This window comes from Rhinichthys klamathensis, unplaced genomic scaffold (genome assembly GCF_029890125.1).
Source record: "Rhinichthys klamathensis goyatoka isolate OS25496 unplaced genomic scaffold, OSU_Roscu_1.1 h1tg000134l_1, whole genome shotgun sequence".
NCBI lineage: Eukaryota > Metazoa > Chordata > Actinopteri > Cypriniformes > Leuciscidae > Rhinichthys > Rhinichthys klamathensis.
In genome coordinates, this window is record NW_026606669.1 from 107,959 (window position 1) to 135,164 (window position 27,206).

Consider the following 27,206-nt stretch of genomic DNA (forward strand, 5'->3'; position numbering starts at 1 on the left):
ATCTTCTTCCCCGAGGGCACCTGCTGCTAGAACAACCTCGATTGTTCCACAGCGGGGGGGGGGGCAGCCCTCAGAGGTCCTACACTACCATTAGGACCTCTTTCCCGAAGCCTTCTCCGCCTGAAGGACGGCCCTCAGGTCACCCTTCTGGCTGGAGGACTTCGGTTGAGAGTGCTTCCTCTGTTGCCAAACTCCCGCAGGAGGGGCTCTAGAGGCAACACTCTTTTTTTTCTTTTTTTTTTTTGCTTCCTGAAACCTGTCAACGACTGTAGTGACAGCGTTGGAAAACAGGCCAGAAGGAGATAGCGGAGCGGCCAACAGGAAATATTTTCCTCACTTAGATCTTTAAGAAGATCGGCCTGGTACGCCTGCAAAATCGTCATAGAGTGCAGGCACGCACCAGCCTGACCTTTTCTTTTCTAAATATTTTACCAAAGGAACCAGGCTCTCGAGCCTGGCTTCGGGTATTAATCGGGATTCGTTCTCGACCCCCTGAAGCGGGTTTCCGGCAGGGCTGGACCGAAAACGATTCTCGATTGGCAAACGCGAATGCTGCCTGGCCGCAAGCCTGTGGGGCGGACAGTGCAGCCTGCGTTCGCTGGAAACCGATGTGTCTCGAAACGTTTTTAACGGCGAAAGAGCAACATCGATTTCCTGCACCATATAAGCCCAGCCAACCAGTGCAGATGTGTCCCTGCACGGTTTGTTGGGCAGCGCCGGGGCTTAAAGCGAAGATGCCGGATCAGGAGAAAGATAGCTCGCTAAAGGTTCCTCCATCTGCGGCATCTTGCCATAACCCGACTCTCTCGCACCCACCACATTCGAATAAACATAATGAATGTGGTGAGATACGTAAAAAGTGGGGTTTTTCCCAGGATCTACACATAAATAAATACTTTATAAAGATCTGGGAAAAACAGTAAGCCCCGCCTCTGAGGTTGTGAACGGTGCTGCAGGAATCTCTCGTCTAGTTCATTTTGACAGGGATCATCCTGCTTATTTTGTGGCCAGCTGATATATTTTATATATATATATATATATTTATTTATTTATTTATTTAGTCTGGCCACAGCACGCATCACAACCTCCACGAGCTCTACATAAGCAGAAACGAGCGAGTGTGACTCATGTTGCTCATTCCCGATGCTGAGCACATTTACTTCCTTATAAACAGATAGCTCGAGCACCGGGCACTGGGCACTCGTCATGGGCAGAAGAAACCGCATCGCGGGCTTCTGCGTCGTGAACGAGTGTCATAGAATCTGCGGATGATGAACGAAAAGGTGCCTCAGCAGTCTCGTTCTCATCCGCGAGATCCTTCTGCGATCTCCACGATCTAAGCCGTCGCGCCGCCTCAACGGACGCGGGACCCGAATCGTGGGGATCGCGAGCCTGGCCATCATCAGGAAATAATATAACCAAGCCGGAGCGCAGCACTCTAATAGGAAGTGCTTCACAGTGTTCACAGGCAGCCCTCTCGAGAGCTGACTGTGAGTGCTGCGCCCCTAAACAATACACACACACACAGCTGATGCGTGTCCCCACCCGTGGCACATATATATATATATAATCTTGGGCAGGGGTGCACACACTTAGTGTATTGTTCACTCGCCATATATATATAGAGCTTTGCACAGACAAACAACACCAAATAAGACAGACAGTTTCACAGAGAGCGCTTGCTGAAAAGCGAAAGCTGATATGTGTATGTGTCAGCGTCACTTTTATGCATCCGGTTATGCCGTCACATGTTACGTCACGACGCAACACCAATCAGGATTGGATTAGTTTCATTCTTACTTCAGAGGCGCACGCTTAGGGAGCGTCCCCAAAGTGTCGATCTTACGACGCAGTTCGAGTTCCCTCGAAAGGGAACTCACAGCTTACAGTAGGTTTGTCTTTAAAGGTTTATAAATTACCATTCAAATTCCCCTGTGGAGAAAATTAATAGGATTTTTTACTTCCAGAACTTGACTGATGCACTTTACTACCTACAGCTGACTAGCGAATAGCAAATCATGGTTCATGCACGCTTGCAACTTGCCTATTGACTATTTAACAAAAATAAGTAATTATCAATATGAAATGTCAACAAATAAATAAAATGCATTTGATATAAAATATTAGAACAAATGGCATTTATTTGAAAGACAGCAGTTCTTTTTTTTTAGCAAAACATTTAAAAAAGTTTGCTATGTTTTTTTTAAATTATTAAATTAAGACTAAAAGTATTATGACAGTTTATGGTTGTTAAACATAACTTATGTACTGTAGTTCACATGTGCCAAGTTCCACTGTTTACTCTGCAAGGTCACCTGTGTGGCTGTGAAGAAAAATAACGTCCTGGTTGCGTAGGCAACCCCCGTTCCCTGAAGGAGGGAACGGAGGATTTAGTCAACGTCGACTGTATGGGGATCACGCCAGGGAGCCAATCATCTTCGAGTACTATTGAACGAGCCAATGGGAATTGGCGTGCATGATGACATCATACACCCCGCCCCCGCAGTGCAGGTATAAATACGGAAGTGGATGCACGCACTAGTTGCTTTTTCGCTGAGGAGCCGAGCGTAACTCGGAGTCAGCGGTGGTCCAGCGGTAGTGGCAAGGGGACTAAGTCCTCCGTTCCCTCCTTCAGGGAACGGAGGTTGCATACACAACCAGGACGTTCCCTTTCAGTCGAGAACGTCAGACATAGTCGACGTCGACTGAATGGTGATAACCATTGAACACGTCACTAAAGCTGCCACCTTCCAGTGCCTGGACAAAAGCCTCCAGATCCCCCCGCAATTTAAGGCGGGAAGGGACAGGGCTTAGGCCAGGGAAGTCACTGCTGTTCCTACGGGACCACTGGGAAAGAGTTCCCTGTACAAGGAAGGTAGGTACGCTGCGGAAGCCACATCCTGCCCGAAGGGAGGTAACGTGGAGAATACACATATGAACTGGGCGGATGACTAGGCAGTACACCATATGGAATGTCACTGGGGTGGCTCCAGCCTAAGACAGGGGGGAGACTCAACCACGGGCTCGCCGCAGGGAGCCGTACCGTGGAAGAATACACATATGGGATCGCCGTAGGGATCACAGCATATGGACCCAGCCTAACACAGGTTCCACCAGTGCATACGAGTGATAGGCCTGGCCTCGGATGTTCCGCCACGTCCGTTGCCGAAGGGTATGGAGGAACTCGACAGGGTTCGGTTAAAAAAGGGGAACTCAACTGGAGTAAGAATTGCGCATGTATCCAGTCCATAGGAGTGGAATGGCGCAGCAAGCCGACACAACGAACCGTGCTTACAGTGAAACTGGCTTCATGTGAAGGGAGCCCACGGGAAGCAGCGGTTCGACTAAGGTGTTGCCCAGCCCCCAACTCTAGAATATCTGTCAGCGAAGCACTCTGTGTCAACGCCTAAGCGGGAGCACACACTCATTTAACCCTCTGGGGTCTGAGGTGTTTTCTGGGCCCTGGAGGTGTTCTGACATGCTCTGATATTTATGCTTTTTTCTGATACTTGTGACATTTTCATGGCTAAAGTCTGATTACACTGTATGCAGCACAAACTCTGCTACAGTAATATGTCAGCAGCATGTATGTAAAAGTTTTTAGTTTTGAGATAATGATGTTTATGCGTGGTTTGTGTAAAAAACTAAAAAAACATTGTGACTGAAATAAGGTCATGAAACCCATACTAACTATTTATTCACAAGACTTTTGAAAATTGTATCACATAGCCTAGAATATTTGCTTCAAAACTATGTGAAAATCATCCTGATTACGCATTCAGATAAGTCAATAAAGTCTTTTAAAATTTGTATGACGTGTTTTGTGTAAGAAAGCTTTATGCCGGGAGGCGTTAACCAACCATTAATATTGATGGGTTTGACACCTGAGAAAGACAAAGACCCTCCCCAAATGGCCCTATTAGGTGCTATCAGGCCCTATCATTACGAGGAGCCTTGCACAAAGAATGAGATTTAAAAAAGAATGGCTTTTAAATTGTTTGGATTTATTTTAAACACAACATAATCCAAAGATACACAACAAAGGACAAATCTAAAGACAGAGGCTTGAACAGTCACACAACTTTGTGCCATTCCTGAAACATACTACATACCTGTCATTTCCAAGGTGTTTGATTTTTCATTTTACCATCTTCATGTACAGAGTCTCCTGTGAATGTTGAAGTCAGCAGGACTCATCAGTGGCATCTGGTCCCTGTAAAAAATCAAATAAAAAAATAAACACATGTGAACATGCTGATATCAAGAGAAACTATAGGGCTGCACGATTTTGGGAATACATTTTAGATTTTTCTGGTTAAAATTATAATTAAATATATACTGTATAAAAACACCACGTTTGCTGTGCATTGTTATAGCCTATGTATAGGGCTGCATAAAATAATAACAGATAGATAGCAGGCAGCCTATATATCGTTAAAAAGGAACACTTCAGTAACACTAGACAAAAATATATGGATAATCATGTTACTTCAAATGTTTCCATTTGTTATGAAATAAGATTGGAGAAAAACATGAAGCCTAATGTTTGGCAGCGCGAGTGACTCAAACTCAGGGCGTGCAGAGAACGTTTACTGAAGCGATCGAGCCGCTCCAAACTATGAAACATTATTGTTACATTATACATATCTACGGTTGAGCAGATATCAACAAACACAGTATTTAACAGTAAACACGGGTCTAAACATTATAATTTTCACCATTGAAGAATAAGCATACTTTATATCATGCTGTGTTTAATTATCGAAGATAAAAACATTCTTGTGTGTACATGTATGTTCACTCCAATCTCATTTCATAACATTTTAGTCTGGAACCAGTTTAACTAGTAGCTACAATGTAAAGTATATACAACCATAAGACGCTTATTATGTGTCTTACCTTAAAAATCGTTCTCATAATTAAACCGTGTTCTTCTAATTCGTCTGAGGTTAATCCAAGGTGCCCAGACCAAACACTTCCAAACTCGACGAAAAGCAGAGCAGGAGTGAAGTCGCTGAATCTTTGTTTAGAGGTGATGAGGGCGTTGCGTTCCTCCGCGTGGATCATTTGAATTTGAACTCGCGCACGTGTGGGCGTGGTCACATTAGATCTAATGAGCTCGGGCTGAAGAAACTGTACATGTCGTTGCTTTCATACGGATTACTTAAACAGAGAATATTTGTTTTTGGTATGTTTTACATCATTTAAAAATGGAGACTTAAAGCTTTATAAAGACATAACTCTCACGTGTGGGTGGCAAGTATTTGCTGAGTTAAAAATCATTTTCTGTCACGTTTCAGAATGAACTTCACATTGAGAAAGACGACAAAACGCGCACCATGTTTATTTTCTTTATTTTATGAAAAACACAACATTTTGTTTTTATTATTAGCGTACACAAATAAAAGTAGACATTTAACAGTTTTGAATGATGTATAACACTTGCCTGTATCACAAAAATCGAAAGAGTTATTTGAGTCTCTTTTGCACTGATAAGAAAAAAAGTGAGCTGGTATCGCCGGCGAGACCGCCGACGCCAGGGGGTAAAGAGGAGCTCAACACCTAAGTGGACATGTGCATCTCGGGAATTTCACCAAGATGAAGGCAGCCACATTTCAGTGGGCCAACCTCGCTTGGAAACAGTCTTCCCTCTCTGCTGATTTCCTAAACAGATAAGAGCTGGTCTGAGGTCCTAAGGCTTGCGTTCTGTGCACGTAAAACCGCAATGAAGCGGACGGACAGAGAAAGCCAGGGCTGGGTCTGCCTCCTCCAGCCAGCGCTTGCAGGCTCACCACCTGGTCCCAGTTTAAGGGAGAGGTAGGAACCTTCGGTCACATATCCAGGCCGGGGTCTCAGCTAGTGAGAGTTAGCCGGCCGGAATTCCAGGCACAAGTCGTTGACCCTTTAGTAGAGACCATGCGAGCAGGAGAACTGTTTAAAAACAGAATTTTTAACTCACTGCCTGCAGTGGCTCAGGGGCTGTCTCTGCAGTGCAGTAGCACCAGAGATAGGCCCAAGAGGATAAAGAGGGAAGCACAACTGCCTTATCTTAAGGGGGTGCTTGCAGAAGAGATGGTCCATATCCTTGTGGTAGCCACCTGAACCTCCCCGTCCAGTTTTTTGAACGCGGGTGCCATCATGCCCCATCCCAGGAAGGCTGTCGAGGGAACTAGATCTGGTTGGGCCAAGAAGGGGCAACTATTAAAGGTAGGGTAGGTCGTTTTTGGTCTAAAAAACTTTTTCCCAAATTTGTTTAAACTTTCTATATATATCAATGCATAATTAAAATGTAAGTACTCTGATAAAAAGAGTATAAAAATCGAGTGACTCTAGACCGTTTAATCTGCACTAAACACAGCTCATTATTTCCTTCCGGGACGAAACAATGGATTGGCTTAGGCGACTGTCACTCTCTCGCAACCATGGCAACACCCCCGCTGCTACATGCGCTGCCCACATGCGCGCACTCGTTTGACTCGAGGAGGGTAAGAGACTAGTAAGAGACACAATTACATGCAAAACACGGCGTATATATAATGAATCTTGCACGAAATTCACCTTCATCACAGTGTAACTGATTGTAATGGGAAAACGTGTATCAATGCAACCTGTTTTTAGCTTTGCTTTATGTTACTAGCTCGTTAACGAATCAAACTCAATATATTTTAAACTTTACCAGTATCGATATGCTAGCTTGATAGTGAGTACTAACAGCCATGTTAGTTGTTTATATTCATAATGATAAAGTTAGGTATTTTATTACATGTGAGTCTGACATGATGTCACTACATGCACTGCTCCTCTCCGCTGGGCGCTGGTAAGCGCGTCCTCCAGCTGTGAGCTGTCGGCATCGCGCGTTCATGTGTTTTGGGGGCGTGGTTTTGGAAGGAGCCCAGAATGGAGGGGGTGGAAGTGAATGGAGATAAGTAGCTGTGTTTATTACAGCCCTGAGAGGACTACAGACACTTGATTTTTATACTCTCTTTTCCAGAGTACTTACATTTTAATTATGCATTGATATATATAGAAAGTTTAAACAAATTTGGCAAAAAGTTAAAAAAAAAAATCCTACCTACAATACCTTTAAGACCTGTTCCACTCCTGACTTAGCACAGTAGGTGCAAGCGACATGCACGCACAAGACAGGAGCAGTGCTCAACACTTAGGTGTGATAAATATCACTAATCTTAGGAGCATCTCAGCTCAACACCTAGGTATGATGAATATCACTGAGCCAGGGCGAAGCCAAGCGAAATGAATCGCAAGCCGAGTCTGCTGGTAGTTTCTGGGCCAGCTGGAGCGGTAGGAAGCATCTTCAGGCTTACACACCACGGGCCAGGGAACCACAGACGTACGCGAGGTGGGGCAGCGAGGTGGAGGACAGGGACCTAGCTCGGAAGGCCGGGAGGCGGCCCGAGGCAGGGTCTGAAAGTGGTGCACGACACTTACCTGTCTCCACGAGACGGTCAGGGATGCGTGAGAAGGCAGATGACCGGGTCCTCAAACCGCACCCAGCTGCCGTGCTGACGAACAAGAGGGAACTGAGGGGTGCAAGGCTTTACAGGGTCGCACACCGCCAGACTTACTCTCTTGGGACCCAGGAACAGAGGAATTTGCTCTTTCTTTGAAGTGTGGGTACCGCTTGCTCCACTTCTTTTGGGAGCAGCGGTGGAACAGACACACACACAAACAATGACTCCACCCGGCCCTCACCCGGGGGGAGGAAGTGGATCGATGACCAACTCCAAGAGCATCCTCCTCCATCCCTGAGCGGCCCGCTCCGGAATGCTTTTGCTGTCGCTTGCTACCTGGCTTGGCAGCGCCTGGAGCGAGCTGGGCTTCCCTACTGCGGCCGGCTCCATGCTGAGGCCTGGCTGGAGGCTGCTGCGGAGGCCCAGCGGGAGTGGCGGCAGGGGAACACCCTCGGCGACGAGCAGGCGGAGGAACTGCCACCGGCGGCGGGGTGGAGGCAGCCGGCGGGGTGGAGACGTCGACTACGTTTGACGCTCTTGACTGAAAGGGAACTACATACATCTATTAAAAAGTGTATGTGTATGTATGTGTCTAAAAGCTGAAATGCATTGAACATAGGTTGGAAAGCAACAGTGCATCGTTTGAATGCTGTGTTTGTGTAACATTCAGTCTACCAAAGTGGCATCATTTGCTTCTTTTGTGAAGGCAGCAAAAAAATACATCCTTTGTTGCCTATGATTTATATATAAATGTCTATAAATGTTCTTGCTGAATGAAAGTAATGATTACTTTCAAAAATAATAAAATCCTATTGACTAAACTTTTGAACTGTTGAGAATTAATTAATTTATTTTAAATACCTAGTGTGCCTTTCCTTGTCTTTCTATATGAAAACTCAATGAAAATGTATAGTTTACAACTCTCTAACCACTCTGATCTTTGGAACATTGTGTGCTGGAACAGTGAAGGCGGCCCTGGAACCAGTTAAGCTGAACGGATGGGGGACACCTAAGGTGAACTGCGAAACCATGCAGACCAGTGAACCCTGGGTGTTTGCCGGCGGAGACATCGCCGGCTTGGCCAACACCACCGTGGAGTCTGTCAACGATGGCAAACAAGCTTCCTGGCACATCCACAAGTACATCCAGGTGGGCTCTCCACTCAATAAGCCAATCCATCTCATTCTGCATTTGGACGTCTTACACAACATACTTAGTGTTTGGCCACAGTTGTGTAGCTCTGAGAGCCTGCTTCACATTATGTGTCAGTGCCAGCAATTTTCAGTATTAGCGTAGCACTCAAGTTTTACGCTCACTGTTTTTATAGCGAGGGCATTATTCCACAGGGATTTTTTTTTCTCAGAGTGCTTTTTGGCTTCAACACTCAAACAGTAGAAGTTTCTTCCTTCGTTTTTCCTAGAAGAAGACTATTTTCTGAGATTTTGCACATAGACCTAAGTAGCAGCATAAAGAGAAGGTTCATGCAGAGGTTAATCGCTAATGTAACTGTGGCCAGAGGAAGTCACATTGAAGTGTTTGTTCGTCAATTCCCCTCCCCCTCTCCAAAACCATTCTGTAATTTTGGACTACAGAGAAAGAGCTGTTCACATATTTGCTAATGGGTTCAGCGGTTCAAGATCACGTAAATCATTGGAAGAGGAGATCACATTTTGTTGTGGGTGCTGTGTTTAAATTTTGGTTTTAGGGCTTTGTATATGGATCTTCAGTGGAATGAGATCTCTCGCACTGTGTACTTGTTTGTCTGGGTTTTTAGCTTGCAAAAAAACTTCTTTTTTTTTTTTTTTTTGCTGGTAGGTAATACCGGAGGCAGTTTTAACACAATAAATTTCCTGTCACAAACAAACTAGAGTGATGACTCTCAGTACAGGCTCAGCAAGTCTCCCTGCCTTAGTGACAACTTGTGAGAAATTGTCAACAACAACAACAACAAAAAATGTGGTGTGAAAGTTGAAATTGTTATTAATAATAAAACATTATATTATTATATATTACTATTATTATTATTATTAATAATAATATGTGTGTTATTGAATGCAGTAACTGGCTGAAGGCTGTTTTTGACTAATTGCTGTATATATAAACAGAAGCATGCATTTCAACTCAAATATAATTGTAATTTAGAAAATTCCTTTAAAAAATACATTCTAAAAGAACCATATTAATGGGAAAACTGTTCAGTAGTATTACTGATTATTAAATATGTACTATTATTCCCTTGGGATGTCGATTTTTTTTTTTCTGTAACCATGTGTTTATTTTTTGTTTGTGACAAGCTCAAAAAATAATGGTTTAAATGTGTGTGTTTTCTCTGCAGTCCCTTCATGGTAACACAGTAAGCACCACTCCTAAACTGCCCTTGTTCCACTGCGAGATCGATACAGTGGACATCAGCGTGGAGATGTGCGGGATTAAATTTCCTAACCCGTTTGGGCTGGCCAGCGCTCCACCCACAACCAGTGCAGCCATGATCCGCAGGGCCTTTGAGCAGGGCTGGGGCTTTGCCCTCACCAAGACCTTTGGCCTGGACAAGGTATATTTACAGAACACAGAAAATCAACATGGAGAATGCCATAGGCTCCACATTCACTCGTGGTAGGATTTGGGTGGTATGTTTGTGTGGGAAGTGCACACTGCATTGCAAAGTATCAGCAGAGCAGAGTCTTTTGTACAACATCATAGAAACTGAAACCTTGGCAAAAATCCATGAAAGGTCATAAGCATATGAAAGCACCAGCACTGGGCACTGCTAACAATAATGCAAGTCTTTCCAGCTTGTGAAACAGCTCACTGACACACACTCATACACATAATGCACACACTAACACCAGCAATAATGAGCCACATTCTGGTGCCTTTAAAAAAAAAACACTGCAAAACCAACAACCCTCCCATTAGGCAGCCATGCATCTGCCTTGTTAGCGGTGTAACATTGTTCTTGACAGGAGGTAAAAAAAGAGAAAGAATCAGGCATGAGTTGTTTATTGAACTCCGGCAGAAAATCTTTTTGTTTTAATTTACTTTCTAATTCAAGTGATGGGAAAATTAATCGGTAACATCTGTTTGTTCTGGGCTTACTGGCAGTCCTTGATTAGTGGAGCTAGAAATGGAAATAGAATTAAAAAAGAAAGAAGAAGAGAGGCAGAGTACATGGTTTGAGTCCTATCAGACGTCACCATGGCAACGGCGAGGCGTCTGCGTAGCTCTTTGAACAGAGCGTCAATTTCACAAAGAATTTCAGAAAGCAAATGATAATAATAATTTGTTACATTTATATAGCGCTTTTTTCTGCACTCGAGAATCTCCTCAACCACCACTAATGTGCTGCATCTACCTGGATGATGAGACGGCAGCCATATTGCGCCGAAATGCCCACCACACACCAGCTTGTTGGTGGACAGGAGACTGAAGGTGCGTCCCAATTCACGTACTTATGCACTATTCTGTGTTTTTTAGTATAAATAGTGCAAGTAGTGTGTAGTTTCCTAATAAAAAAAGTGCACTTTAAATGAACGATGATGCACTTAATTAACCTGAAAAAAATGAAGTGTGGAATGTTGGGTACTTCATGTACTCAACTGTCACAGCTTTAATTACGCAACAGAAGGGGAGGGGCTATCAGCCTCCGATGGTGAATGACAAAATAACCATATCAAATTCATACATTACACGGATATGCATAGTGCATAAGTACATATTGTATAGTGTGTCATTTGGGACGCAACTAGAGAGATGAAGCCAATCAGTATATATGGGGATGATTAGGAGGCCATGATGATGGACAAAGGCCAATGGACAAATTTGTTACACCCCTTCTCTTTTTCAAAGGACATGGAATTTTTGACAGTGTGGTGTCCCAATCACTACTGGGGCATTAGGACCCACACAGACCACAGGGTGAGCACCCCCTGCTGGCTTCACTAGCACCTCTTCCAGCAGTTTTCCCAGGAGGTCTCCCATGATTTGCCATTTATGATTTTAAAGTCTCTGAACAAAGCAAATAAAATGGAAAGATTTTTTTAAAAGTATTATGTTGGGTTGAAACCGTAATAGACCATAATCTATAAGTTAATATAGATTTAATATTTCATTCTTTAGTATCTACCCTTCGCCTTATTACAATCTGTGAAGTTTTTTCTTAGAGAATCAATAAACAAATAGACATAAAAGCATAGGTGGATTGTCATGAACAAAAACTACTAAATAAATCTATATTGTTCAAAATGCACCCACTTTTGGCTGGTATATCAAATATACTGATCACCTAAACCCCCATTTTTGCCATGCTACTCTAAATTGAAACTCTTCCCAGTCTGTTATAAAATCAGTACTTATGCTCTTCCTGGAATATGATCATTCTAGTTCAGCTGTTTTTCTGCAGAGGACTGAGAGTCATGTTACATCTAACTCACCTCACTGGATACTGCGCCCATGTCAACAGCGAACCCTAGCTAATAATTCTTGGAATCTTACACTGCTGTGGCGAGATGAGGCCATATTTCAGTAAATAGAACTCATATTGCTCTCCACGTGTTGGAATGACTGCACAGAAGCACTCTCTCTCTTTCATTCTCTCTCGCAGTCAGGATAAAGAAAACCCCTCAGTGTCAACATGTTCTCCGTGTCTCCATGCAGTGCTGTCATTAGAACATAGGGGACTTTTTTTTTAATATCCTGTTCTCCTGAGCCACTCTAAGATGCGACATCCATCGAGGCCGCGCTGCATCAATAGCATCCGGACAACCCAGCCATTGTCACGATAGATATGAAAATAGCCGCCTGTGTATATGTGCGCCGAATACCTAATTTACCTAGTGCTATCAGGAGCACTGAGCAAGCAGGCAGCACTTTCATTAATTATAATTAATGAGATGCATTGCATATGTAAATGTTTTATTTTTCCCTTCTGTCTCAAGATGCGAGTCCCTTGGGAATTGTCACCACAATGACTTGGAATGAGCCTCAGGAATGGCTTTGCATGACAGTTAGTGGCACTTCTCTGTTATTCCTCGTCTCTGATGATCTAAGAGCCCAGTGGTCCTCAGATCCAGACAAGAAGGTCACATGGTCAGATCGTAGCCATCAAATGGCAAACGAGACTTGTAGAGCTGATGGGTGCTGAGATCTCTGATGTATCAGAACCTCCAGGCCCAATTAGCCTTTTAAGTCATTTCTGTGTGAGAAACTTCGCACAGTGTCATGCTCTTCCTCCATGGTGCCATAGCATGCAGGCAGCCAGGAAGTGGCATGTCAGAGCGCCGGAGGGCTAAGGGGCCATCACTCAGTCAGCGCTACGCTAATTGTACATGAGAATGAATGATGGCTGCTATTGTTCTTTTATGCGAGGTTGATTGCCTATTACTCGTGTTCTTGAGCTCACATGAGCGGTATCCTGAGCCGTCGGATCAGCTGGTTGGAGATGATGTTAATGCCGGCTGATTTTTTGATGGAGTTCATTATGCCCCTGCAGAGTCATGATGAATTTTAAAGTTAGCGAGAAAGGAGGTGAGCCAGATTTTCGTGTGCGGAAAAATACATCTCCCTCTCGCTGACACATTCATCATAACACTGTCTGGGCTGCTCCTGACAAAGCTCCGCAGCTATACACACTTTCCCCACTACTGATTTAGCCGGTTGGTTATGGATCGGAGTGAAGTGCAGAGACAGAACTTGCTCGCTTCCTGCATGAGAAATAAGCCCATCCCCTGCTGTTTGAAACACATTCAATCATTGTCGTAGCTCAGACAGGAGCTTATCATACCTAAGCTTTAAAACACACCACTCCAGGCTACGAGACTTAATATCTGCAGCATAAAACTGGGATAGTAGAGCAGATGAGATCCACATCTCCTAATTAGCCTCTAATTACATAGTGCTTTGTCCAATTAAGTTAGCGTTTATAACGGTGGATGTGAGCACATTGTGTTCTTTTTAGTCTGGTCTGATTCTCTTGGCAGATATATTCTCATGTAAGGTTTCATAAAACTCAGTGGAATATATTGTGTGAATACAGTATATTCACACAATCAGTGTTTGATATTGACAACCATATTTATCAACTGGTTTGACCTAAACATATTGCATTCACCGATGATGAATACTGATAAGAGTAATTACTAACAGGTTTGTCTCAAAAGCTGTGTTCATACAGTCAGTGTTTGGAATTGACAACTGTATTTACTAACCGGTTTCACTCTCAAAAGCTACATTCTCACAGTGTTGGAGATTGACAATCATATTTACTAACAGGTTTTACTCCCAAAATCTACTTTCACGCAGTGTTGGGGATTGACAACTGTATTTATCAACAGGTTTTAGTCCCCCACCCCCAGCCAAAATCTGCCTTCATGCAGTGTTTGGGATTGACAAACGTATTTACTAGCAGTTTTGACTCTTTAATAGTCCTTTTCATACAACAGTTTACAAGAGTGTCTTGAATACTGCCTCTATGAGCAAATAACCGAAATGAAGCTACTCTTCTAACAATAGCCATAGATGGCAACTTTGATCAAATCAGAAGGTCTGATCACAATTGACACAATGTTGTTTAATATGCTTAATGCTCCCATAATGGGAGCCCTAAAAGCAGCAAACAATACCAACCTGGCCAGGCCAGGAGCCAAGACCTACTAACCATTTTTTTTTTTTTTTCAGCAGGGCAACTACACAATATCCCTATTTTCTGCTATTTCTCGTAACCTGAGAGTGTTTGACAGCCCTAACATAAGTGACTGACAGCAATGAACAACCCACAACTCAATAACAAGAGCGATACCTAGTTGTCCACTGCGGTTCCATTTATACAGCAGATATATAACTTGATCTCAAAATTCGTGCATTTTTTTTAGACTGTCAGTATGTTTATAGAATGCAGTTATCAGTCTCTTTCATAACCAAACTTTTTGTGAACCTAACAATACATAGCACTCCAACCAGGACTGACAACCATGTTCTGTTGATGTGTGAACAGATTTTATGACATATGGCTATTATTGAGGTCAGGTACTGAGTCTGACATTGGATGATGGGTTGATGGTGCCTGGCTCACTGTTCCAATTTATCTCAAAGGTGTTTAGTAGGGTTGAACTGTGGGCTTTGAGCAGGGTTTGTCCATTTTTTTCACGCCAATCGAGTCAATTAGAATATTTTTTTATGGCATGACTGTGACCAAACAGAAAGCTCACATTTCTCTAGAATATGGTGCACTCTTTAAGAGTTATACTCTCCTATAGTTAGTAGAGTCTGAATAGAATACAGTATTCCCAACACATTGAAAACGTTCTTGACAGGCTGTAACCCCTACAGGAGCTCCATGTATTGTTGCACAGTTAGGTTTGAACGTCTGTGCTCTCTCTTACTCTCTGCTAAGGCCCTTAACAAAACACAGGCAGCCTACTCAGTCCCTCACGCCCATGTGGGCCAGCCGAAGCAGGCAGGAAATCAATGGTGGCTGGGGACAGACGGCTGCCGTCCCGCAATTAATGCCAATTTGTTATGTGCACGTATCTCTGCAGGGAGACATGGTGTGGGCGGAACTTTCCCGTACTGATTCAGGTACCTTGAGTACACAACTCCAGAGAAAGAGCTAGATAAAGAGTCTGTTCCCAGAGGTGAATTTAGATGGCTTTACATTGGTAATGTTTGCATGAATATGAATGATTGTAATGAATTATTCAGATGTTTTTGGCATGTTTTGTGCTGTTATTAACATACACTGAACCATTTTCAAAGGATTGTAAGTTGCTGCTACTATGCTGTGAGGGAATATAGATCTTGCTAACGTCCTACATCTGACTAAGTGGCATTTTCAAAACTGGATGATGGAAATGTTAAAAACTTAAAATAGCTATATATTATTTCAGTGCATGCATTCCCTGGGATCTGAACCCATGATCTTGCTGTTTGAGCTACAGGAATGCCTAAATATTGAATAGCATAACATATCGAATTTACAAACAAAAGATGAGCTTCTCCATTTGAAGATGTGCACGTGCTCCTAAGGTGGCACTTATGCAAGTTCAAATCGGGCTTGTGTCATTTCTTATTCCCACCCCCTTATTTTACCTATTGTTTCCTGTCATTTCTTTGAATGTCATTATCTAAAGGCAAAAAGCCCATAAATAAAAAATCTTCACACTAGTCTGTGATATTTGTTGGTGAAAACAAAAATCGCATGACATAAAACAAAGAAACAAAGGGTTGAAAGTAGCTGTAGGTTTTTTTTGTTTTTTTTTTATTCATTAATGCAGTACATGTATATCAATAAGCACTATCCTCCTTAACATACTGCTGTTGTGTCCTTGAGTCTGCTCGTTAATTCACTATCGCCTCAGGCGTGCTGTATGATAGCTGTTCAGCCTATAACGTGTGCTTCAGATGCTGGAACGGCGTTCAACGGTGCTGAATAGGTGTAACAGTGCCAAGGCCTTCATTAATTGACATATAGCACGGAAAGTAAAAGATTTTCTTAAAAACTTCACACTGAGATGGCAGGTGTGTGCAAGAGCAAAACCTGCGTGGTGATGTTAACATGTTGCGGTTAATTTTATGTTTGTTAAATGCAGGTGTCGTGTGTGGGAAGTTTGAGTTTCATGACAGAAGAGAAAGCTTCGTAGTGACTTTTTAATCAGTGTGTGTGAAGAGTGGGAGTTTTAAGCCTTAACTTTTCATTCCATACTTTGTTGCAAAGATATTTTTATAAGATGTAAATCACGTACACTCACCTTTTTGAGGTCTAAGAGTTAAGAGAGTTCATTTTTCTCTACAGCGCTTGAAGCTCTGACTTATTAACAGATAAATAAAATAAGCACCATGTTTTTTTCTAAAGAGAAATAAAAAAGAAGAAAGTTATAAATTCATGTTTAATTGTAAAAAAATACTAAAGTTTTAAATGATAGTTTTGTGTGTGGAACAGACTGAAATTGAATTCACTGAGAATGTTACCTTGAAAATCTTGCTTGACAGTCGTAGTCACCATTCACTTTCATTGTTCAGGGTTCAGCTATGAGGTTTATCTGTGAATTCTGTGTGTCAACTTTAATTATTGGCTAACATAGATGAAACTGAAAGAATGACTCCTGATAGTATTTGTAGCATCAGTAAGAAAGGGCTGAAAATTATAAGCAAATCAATACAGTTTTGCCATCATTTTCCTGCAAAAGTGGTTATGAATCTTTGGCTGTATTGGACTTTCATGTATAATTAGAATAACTGTATTATTTTCAGTTATTATTGCTAGTTTTCTTTGTAAAAATATGTTATTTATTAATAAATGTATATGAGTGAAAAATGTATATGGAACAATATTTTAATAATATTAAATGACATATTAAATTGTATATTTTTGTTTCATTTATTATCTAAATTATTAATGTAAAAAATGTTTTGGTGCCAGTAAATTTTTTTATTTATTTTTTAAACACTCTCAGGTTACGAAAAATAGCAGAAAATAGGGATATTTTGTAGTTGCCCTGTTGTATGGAACAAAGCAGCTTGAACATTCAGCTAAATAATTTCAGTTGTGTTTTCATAAAAAGAAAGAACCTATGCTTTTCTAAAGACATGAGGGTAGGTAAAAGAATACATAATTTTCTTTTTTTGGGTGAAGTATTACTCTAATAATACTAGCACAAATATTTATATATCCTTAGTGAAGTCAAGAGCTAAGTCTACAAAACACCTTTGCACTGCTTTTCTCTGCTAAATGTTGGTTTTATATAGGCCTTGGAAAATATTTCAGACAAGCAGCATTCATCATTTTCTTAGAGGGTTTTAATGACTGAGATCTTTGCTTGTTGTTGTACCTTCTCATCATTGTGTCCTTAGTGCTGTTCAATGACTTCCTACATTAATGACACTCAGTTATACCATTGAAATCTGCTCTGAAACGTGTAGTGAGTGTATATCTTTTCATTAGCGAGATGTGACACGCCATCTGTGATGTTCAGAAACCTACTGCCTGTACACCTTGCACAAAGCAATTCATATTCGTGGAACGTTCGTGATTTTCTAGTAGTATATGAAGCGAAACCAATGTAATGCTTCTTGTTTATGCACAATATAACATTTATAGATTTGTGTAACAGTACGAAAGATGAGGGTCTGATTATAAAATCCGTAAATATCAAGAATTTGATTGTGGCCATCGATGTTTTTTAGCTTTTGTAACAGCTCCTTTGAATCCAGAAGGCGCCGTCTATACGTGTCGATGTGAAGTTTCACAAGGACATTTATCCTCACCAAACAAGCTCAGATTCCCTTCACTTTACAGAATTGAAGGACCAGACTGCTGAACTTAGTGAAAAGCAGAGAGAAAACGCTCTGTAAAAGTGAATGTATCAATTAGTAAAGTGGCCATGACTGCTGAAAGTTTTGAAACATGGTGATTTAAGGCCACAGCCAATATACTGCACATACGGATTTCTGCACATTTCCAATAGTAAAAGGTATAGACTTAAAAAGTAAAGGTCATTTTTTTTAGACTTTTCAGAACATCCACGCTACATGAATGGTTCGATTTATGAAAACCTGCTTCGAAAAACCACAAAAAAGTAAATAACATAGGCAGTAAATTGAAAGCTTTATTTTGCCCCAATCATTGGCATTAAGGTCTGAAAACATGCACTGTGCTAGCAGATGGAAAAGCAGTTATGTACGTCATTTCCATCAAGGCCATTTAGCTGTTTAGCTATACATCTAATCTGCAGTCAACAACCACGGTCTCGAACATGTACTTCAAAGAATTCGCTTACATAAACCTGCAGCCAGTGGTTGTGTAAAGTCTAATTGTTTTGCAATCTCCAGTCACGGTCACTCGTCCCTTCATCACGCAAGGACACAGCAAAATAGCAGCGGGAACAGATTCCGGACCCTCTCTCGCAGCTCGTTCTGTGTCAACATAATGACGGCTATAGTCATAGAGATAATTGTGGCCGAACGCTTTCCTGTGTCAGCTTAAAACATAGCTGAACTGTTTAAATGGCAGGCAGACTAATATTTAACCGGAGATTGTTTCTGAGGAGAGTGTGAAAGAGGAATTGGGGGTTAGCAGCTCGTCGGGACAGCGTAACCGCGGCGTCTGTAATTACCCTGGATGTGCCTCCGGGCCGGCTTCCTCCGACGCTCGAGTGTGGCGCATGGCATGACATTTGATCACTCTCTTATCATGCGTGTTCCTTTTGGGAGAGGTGCTGGCTTAAAAGCGGGGATTACTGGGCTGTGCCGGTGTGATAAACCCCCTCAGTTTGCTGAACGCCACACACGAGGCCACGGCTAACCACTGACCTCATATCATGCTAAAGAAAGTGTGTGAATTCAACCCAGGCTAATGTTTGGCAGGTTAACACATGCTAATGGGCTCAGAGAACCAGATATTATTTACTTACCACTGGATATTCTTCACACACATTACCTTAAAGAGAGTACTCGCGCTGAAAGTGTAAATGTAGTTGGAAATGTGGGTAATGTGAGTATATGTACTTGGTAATCTCAGTGTTTTCTACTCTCTCATTATCTCAAATACCTCCAGACAATTTGTCCACGTCTCCTTCATTTGCAATAACGATTACGCTGAGTTTCTAACCCAAGCATCTTATACCATTCTGTGGAGACACTCTTGGCATTAGTGTTGAAGGCAGATGTTGTTGAAACGGAAGGAAAGCAAAGGCAACCAAATCGCTGGCAGGTTCTCACGTTAAGAGGCATTTCATGAAGGCGTTGGTGATCGGAAGATGCTCTAGTTTCACTAAAAATCACATGTGGTTCATTGTAATAATAGTTTTTCTCTTGCTATTTTTCAAAAGGAAAACTCACATATGCCTGCTGTACTCTAAATACGGTAACAGATTGTGCTGTCGTTATTTTTAGTAGCTCACATGGAGCCACAGATTTTTTTTAATGAATTGTTTATTTTGTAGGTAAAAAAAACCTGAAATAAATTTACCAGTCAATTACAGGGGTCAACAGAAAATTTACAGGTGGAATAAAAGATTGTATTATTTTATTGAATTGAAATATTTAGTTATTAACGTTCATATGCACGTTTAAAATATTCTAGCTGGGGTGAATTTAAGCCGACTGTTATTTTGGAATGAATCACCTTATTATTCCCATGCCGACACGTCAAGCTTGTCACGTGACACACCTGTCACAGACAGTCACCAGCTAATCTCCACCTCCCCCTCTACATTTCCCATCATCCTGTCCGGCTCACACCTGCACTCACTCCACCATTACCCGCACCTGCCAGCGATTATCATCATCATGTTCACCTGTTATCACCTTGTCTTCATTGTTCATCTGTGTATTTAAGTTCCTCTCTGTTCTTTCTTTACGGTTGGTTATTGTTTGTTTGATGCACACTGCTTCGTATGTTGGCTAGTAATCGTGTTCGTAATAAATCCTCTTATTATTTGTGTCTTCATCGTCATTTGGGAACCAAGCGTTACAACACCGATGCCATAATAGACAATATGCCGTATGAGTTATGACTGATGTATCTTTTTTTATTTCACTTTTCATTCAAAATTGTCTTTGACTAAATTGTAACATATCTGATATCCCGTAAGTAAATGTATTTTGTTGTTTAACTCTTTCTCCACCATTGACGAAATTTTTCCGGCTTTCTGTGTTTTCACTGTTATACGGTAGGGGGTGTTGACATATCTTCTGAAAGAGTAGAGCATTTCCAGATCAAAACACGGACAAAAAAGTAGCAGACACGGAATTAAACCAATTAAAAGGTAATTGAGACCTTTATCTCACAATTCTGACTTTTTTTCTCACAATTGTGAGTTTACATCTCGCAATTCTGACTTTGTCTCAGAATTGTGAGATATAAACTGACAATTTCAAATTATAAAGTCAGAATCGCGAGATTGTAAACTCGCAATTGCAAGTTATAAAGTCAGAATTGTGAGATAAAAATTCTTAAAATTAAAAATCTTAAAATTAAAAATTACCTTTTTATTATTTATTCAGTGGGGCAAACAAGCTGAAAAGTCTTTGAAAAAAAAATTAGTTTTTTTTTTTATGAAAGTTGCATTCAAGTGTTGATTAAAAAAATGCATGATGCTAGAATTTTTTTGTTTGTTTGTTTAAAAGCAGAGAATCTGTTCTTTCTTTTGATATGTTGCATGTTCAGATATTCATACAACAAAATATTCCCGGGGCCATGACATTTTTGTAACAATGATCAAAAACGCTAGCCTTAAACACCTTTTATAATGATCATGTTAGTTGATGTATAACAGGCAATGACCGCCACCATGTTAGTTTACGCTGCAATGCTGAAAATCAAAGAGCTGCCGGTGTCATACCAAATTATGTGACAATCAAATTTGTCTCCATAGTAGAATTCACAGAATTCGATAGGTCTCAGAATTTGGTGTTACACTGGAATTAAAACGCGTGTATTCATCCACTTTTCCCAAAATACATGAAAGGAAGTGGATGGTGAACTGGGAGGAGAATAGAGTAAACTTTACAGTTACCTACACAGTGTGTACCTGATGCAAATAAAACACGTTGTCAAATTATGTTATATCATGCACATGAGATGAACAAACTCTCAATGAGATCACAACAACAGCAAACTACAAAGTTTGTGTATTGGAGAGGTTTGTTTATACATCTTACATGAATGAGTAGAAAAAAAGTTAACTCAATACAAAATATTTTTAATTGTTATAAAATAATATAAAAATATTAGCTTTAGTACAAGAATGAAGACCATTATTTAATTCAGGGGGGAAAAAGTCATGTTTAATATTTATGATACAGTGGGTCATCATACATAAATATAAAGCTGCCTTTTATATTTTTCTCTTTTTGTAAATCACCTTGAGAAGCCACCTTTAAGGGTGCTTCAGTATATACAAATAAAATCTATTGTACTGTTATTTTTATCATCATATTTGAGGGTCATGGGCATCAAAGTAGTGGAGTAGTTAAAAAGTTTTTATTTTCTCTGGTCATGTGTTATCTTGCCTCTGGTGCCCCCTCAAAAATAAAAATAAAAATAAGATAATAATGCATGATGCCCCTAGTTATCTTAATTGTTTAAAATTGTGTGGCTCCTAATTAACACATGCAAATGAATCCTAATTGCTCTTACTAATGGGCCATGCTCTTATCAGTTCATTTATCATCGTTTTCTCTTAATGGTGAAAAAAGGCTGAAATGTGTTTGATTGATGCTAGTATCATGAATATATAGCAAGCATTTGTGGAGTCTGACATTATGATAAAGAAAGTACAGATGTGTGTGTAAAGGTTTCAAAGGAAAAATGCATTCATCCTCCAAGTTTGATCACTTTCAGCCTAGCGAATGCAGTTTGTGTGCTCTCTCACTGCTAATTGCAGTTTAGTGAAAAGTGACAAAGTTTCTCTCTCTTGCAGGATTTGGTGACCAATGTGTCACCTCGAATCGTGCGTGGGACCACCTCAGGCCACCTTTTCGGTCCTGGCCAGGGCTCGTTCCTCAACATCGAGCTCATTAGTGAAAAATCAGCCGCCTACTGGTGCAAGAGCGTGGCTGAACTCAAAGCTGACTTCCCCAAAAATGTGAGTTCACTTTCAGCTCAGCGTTTAACTTCTCTTGTCTTTATCTCTCATTTCTCTTTCTCCTTTACTCTTATTCCTGCAGAGTTGTTTCTATAATGTGATTCATTACTTTGTTTCTCACTTTGTGAGTCTGGGGAGCCTGTCAGTGTTTTATCAACAGCCATAATTCTCTATAATAGAGGTGCCATCTTTTTCCCTCGTTTTCGGTCCCTCAGTAACTCGAGTCGCATTTGCTCTGTGCATGTTAACTGCTTCACGAGTAATTGTGTAATAGAATCTCACTAATAGAAGATTTTCCAAGGCCTTCATTCTCTTCTTCTCCCTCCTCTGTCGCTCCGCATGCAGATGACAATAGCTTTTTGTAGTGTTCCTTTCATCGCAATCAGCCATCTCTTTTCTCTCTAATCATTTGCAATGAGACAGCCCGTTTGAGCACAAAATAACTTCCTCAACTTTTGTTGTCTGCCTGCTTCACTCAAGGGTGAGATTAATTTTGAATTACAGGGTGTAATTATGAGGCACAATGTCACTTTTCACACTAACCCCATGAATCCCTCCTTCACACAGATGTGTCTCTGTTTTTTTTTGTTGGTTTTTTTCAGACTGGCTTTTACCTCGCTGTCTACATAGGAAGCTATCTTAGGCAACATCCAATCCTAAATTGAACTTTGAATTAGTGCTTTTTTTAGAGTTTGAAGTTAGCTTGTTGTTGAAGTTAGCATTTTGTAGCATGTTACACCGGAATAAACTAGTAAACAAAAAAGCGTAGCACATAATTAGTATATTTGGAAAAATAATTAGTTTTAGTCAAATTTTTTGGTATTGAATGAAATATCATATACTCTATGTGATTGATTGATTTGCCGACATTTTCCGCAATTACGAGATTCAGACTTGCAAAAAGCACTCACATCCTTGTAGTTACAACTTAATTTGCATTCCAACTCAGAATGCGGAAACGCTCAAAACACTAGTTGCAGAGGCTTCAGCATTAAAATGTAGTTATAATATTTCTGTTTAATAATTCCTAACTGTCTATTGTTATTGTTTTAATAATGCAAGATTAATCTGAAAATAAATGAGGGACATACAATACAATTTAATGTACGTAGCTAGCACAAAGTTATATAACTCACGTCTAATGTCTGACTAAATTAGCATGTTGCTAGGCTAATGACATTTTCTCTGGTAAACATTGCTACAATACTTGGCTTTCACAAATATTGTACTGCACAGGTTTCACCTGTAAGAATTGAGAAATTAGAAAATGCGGAACAGTCTGGTTGAGGAGTGACCAGACCCTGAGAAGACAAAGGACCTTGCTGAAAATTACCATTTGAACTCACCATTTGAGACAAAGGTCTCACCTCAGAATACATCTCTTTCCCTCTTCCCCCACCCTCTCTCTCTCATGCTGAGATCACCTGAAATTTACACAAAAATCTATATGGTTTAAATGTGAACAATTATTTTACAGTTTTATAAATGTTTGGTATCATTTGAAATGTCTCTTTCCCAAAGAAGTAAACCAAAAGGTAATAAAGTTCTTAAGAGTTTAGAAATATCTTGCACACAGAAGGGGGACTTTCAGGCAAATGGTCTTCTGCTCTCAAAAGGTGTAACCTCTGAATGCAAATTTCCCTTGTTAGCACACGTTTCCATGTGAAAGAAGTTTCTGTCTATATAAAGAAATGCAACAAGAGAATCGGTGCGTTTTGTGTGGGTAAATTTATTCAGTTGTATTTACACTTAACTACTTTGTAAATGAAATGTACATTTATTTATGGTCAACACTACTCTCACTTCAGCTTGTCCGTCATCTTGGATTTGTGTTTTCACTTCTCGCCACAGTGCTTCCCAAGATTGCCTTCTCCACAAAGGATATATTAGAATATGCCCAAAAAAAAGGCATCTTATCAATATTAAAATGTCTGTATTTATCTATGCTTCCTTAAAATGCTTCCACTGTAGGCGGCACACTAGGTTTTGGAAAAGAGCATCTTTCTCTGCCTGTCACACATCTAGCGAGATAAACATAATATGCACACTGAATTGTTTAGTAAGACTCTCATTGATAATGCTCATTGATTTTGGGGAGATTTCAGCTATTCAACATGCCCATTATCTCCATTTACTATTTACAATTTCCATTTTTCCCCAACGCTCCTTGCCACCACGTCGTGACCCGCGCGGGCCAGCACAGAACACACTCTAGGGGAATGTTGAAGTGTGTGTTCAGCGGAGCTCATCACAGCGTGTGACTGGTTCGTGGTCAGGGGTGATGGGCGCATGCCGCTGGATGAAATGAATACTCAGAGAAGCGTAATGAATAACAAAACCACCGCAATAATGTCAAATTATACTGGCTCACATATTTCAGCCCCACAAACACACTCTCTGTGAGCCCGCGAGGCTCGCGAGAGTCCTGTAACTGAAGAACAGACGTGGCTCGTAGAAAAAGATGCGACCCCGCCCCCCTTCTCTTTTTTTAATTTCCTCACATCATCGCGTGATTGACAGTTTCCACAGCAATGGGGGTCCCCTAGAGGGTCAGTGTTGCTAGTGTTGGCGGACGGGCTCGGTTACCTCAGCGCAGTGTTATTAAAGCGATAACAGGGTGATTCCTGTGCTCCTCAGAGACGCAGCCTGTCTTGCTCACTCTCTCTCTCTCTTTCGTTTTTTCCCCTGTCTGATTAGAAAGGGGTAGAGTATGGAAGCTTATTTCCGCCACAGAATAAAAAAAAATTGAGTTTTTATCTCTCAATTCTTGACTTTTTTGTCAATTCTTGAGTTTATGCAGTATTTCACAATTCAAACTCTTTTTTAATTCTTTTAATTGCAAGATATAAACTCAGAATTGCGAGTTGAGAAGAAAAGTCTGAACTTTGAGATATAAATTTGCAAAAAGTCAGAATTGTGATTAAAAAGTCGCAGTTACCTGGGTTTTGTTTTTGTTTTGTTTTTTTTTCACATGAAGTCAGAACTGTAATATGTAAACTCAGAATTCCAAGAAAAAAGTCAAAATTTCAAGATGTAAACTGAATTCTGAGATTTTTTTTTGAGAACTATGAGATGTAAACTTGCCATTAGGGTTATACGATTTTATATCAACTCCTAATTGTGGAAAAAAAGTCAGATTTGTGAGATAAAAAGTCTTGATTTCAAAACAATGACTTTTGTGGCAAAAACAAGCTTCCATAGTAGAACAATGCCCTGCATGTACATTCACAGACTTATTTCATCTCAAGCTCGATTTTCTGCTAAATGCCAGACAGCAAAAAGAGCCGACTGGATGTTATATCACAGATATACATGTACAGAGGGAGACCCGGCCCTCAGTTATCCTCCTGACACCAATAAAACATCGACGCTGCTTTTCTAGCCGTGGTCAGTATGTGCGGTTGAGCGGAGCTCCCAGGGGTGAGCGGATGAGAGGAGGTGGGGTTAAAGCCGCTACAGGTCCCCCAGGTCCCAGCAAGATCCAGGATGGATGGACTCATAAACTTCAACACATGCTTTGGCCGCCAAGCATTCCTCCCAGCACCCTCTGTGCCGATTTGTTTCCCTTAAAAGCGCCTGGCGAGGAGGAGACACGTGGCGTATATCTCTCCGCTTTATGGTGCGATTACAGTGTCTCCGCATACAGAGAGAGTAATACAGCTAAATCCTGCCTTGCCACAGAGGAGCTGAATAATGCCGTCAGCGTGCTGTTTTTATTGTTTTAATAATACGTGCATGCCACTGGGCATCTGCAAACGCACTGAATTATAAAGCAGCACAGTTTAAGGCAGGGTAATAGCTTTTGCTGTGAGCTGGGCTGTTAAAAAATGAAATAAATAAATGCGGATTAGAAAAACTGGCGGATTTTGTGCAAGCGCGTCAGGTGAAATCACACTTCATCAGTCATTTTCATTCTCCCTAAGGTTTTTTTTTCTCTTCTTCACACTCTTTTCTTCTCTGTCTAGATTATCATTGCCAGTATTATGTGCGGTTACAACCAAGCGGACTGGACTGAGCTGGCAAAGATGGCTGAGGTAAGCCGCCATTCTCTTTGCGTGTGTTTGTCAAGTTTGCTCTGTTTGCTCCTTACACATCTCCCAACTTCTGAGAGTAATCAGGCTTATTGGAAGCATGAAAAGTAAATGTAACATGAATCCGTGAAATTAGTTAATGTTCTGAAGATCTTGTTCCTCAAGATATCCATTCCATTTACATGTTTGAAAGTCTGTTAATGTGAATTGTTTGTGAAGTCTGATTTTTTTTTTTGCTCAGCAAATCACAAAAAGAAGCATTTGTTTATCACACGCATTCTCAACACAGTGATAAACACAGTCGCATCCATATTCATAGTGTAAAGCCTCATTGGTTCTGTGGAAAGAGGCTTTTACATTAAATTTGCATTAGATACTGTATCATTGGATTTCAGCCTTTCGGGTGACAGAAGCCAACTGTGCTCACAAACTGTGAATAAGACGTTGTAAAACTTTATATAATGTAGGTTTGCCATAGCTGGAACAAACCTGCTTCCTCTATCATAGCCAGACTGACCTTGACAGAGTAAGTGTGCTTTTCTTCATCTAGTGGCTAAACAAAGGCTTGACTTAAAGGCATAGCTCAACCAAATATGAACATTTGTCATCATTTACTCAGCTCATCTAGGCATTTCTTCCTACTGTGAAACACAAAATGAGAAATGTTGAAGATTGTACTTTCATGAAAGTGATACATACAGCAATATATAATATGACATGACATGACATGTTTAGGCTCAGTATGACTCCTGTCTTCAGTGTCACATGATCCTTCAGAAATCATTCTAATATGCTGATTTGGTGCTCAAGAAACATGTATTATTATTATCAATGTTGAAAATGGATTTGCTGCTTAATATTTTTGTAGAAACCATGATACGTTGTCTTTACTGTCATTTTTGATAAATTGAATGCATTCTTTCAAAACAAATCATACATATAATATAATATAAGTAAGTAAGAAAACTTTATTAATCCCTGTAAGGGGAAACTCATTCGCCACCATTGCACATTAAAGACACCACAAACAAATAAACATTAAAAAACAACAACAATCACTACAATAAATTACACAATTTCATTAAACAACCTAACTGTATTCGGAATAAAAGACCTTCTAAATC

The 27,206-nt window shown here is 40.7% G+C and overlaps 1 protein-coding gene across 3 annotated transcripts in view; it reads left to right on the plus strand.

Annotated features, from left to right (window-relative positions):
* The window catches only part of dpydb (dihydropyrimidine dehydrogenase b), a 162,307-nt gene that overhangs the window by 94,868 nt on the left and 40,233 nt on the right, over positions 1-27,206 (plus strand). For all 3 annotated transcript variants that reach the window (XM_056256973.1, XM_056256974.1, XM_056256975.1), the window contains 4 exons: positions 8,437-8,621; positions 9,808-10,023; positions 21,887-22,051; positions 26,017-26,085. In XM_056256973.1, the coding sequence (XP_056112948.1) occupies positions 8,437-8,621; positions 9,808-10,023; positions 21,887-22,051; positions 26,017-26,085 (635 nt within the window). The remainder of the gene's footprint in view (positions 1-8,436; positions 8,622-9,807; positions 10,024-21,886; positions 22,052-26,016; positions 26,086-27,206) is intronic.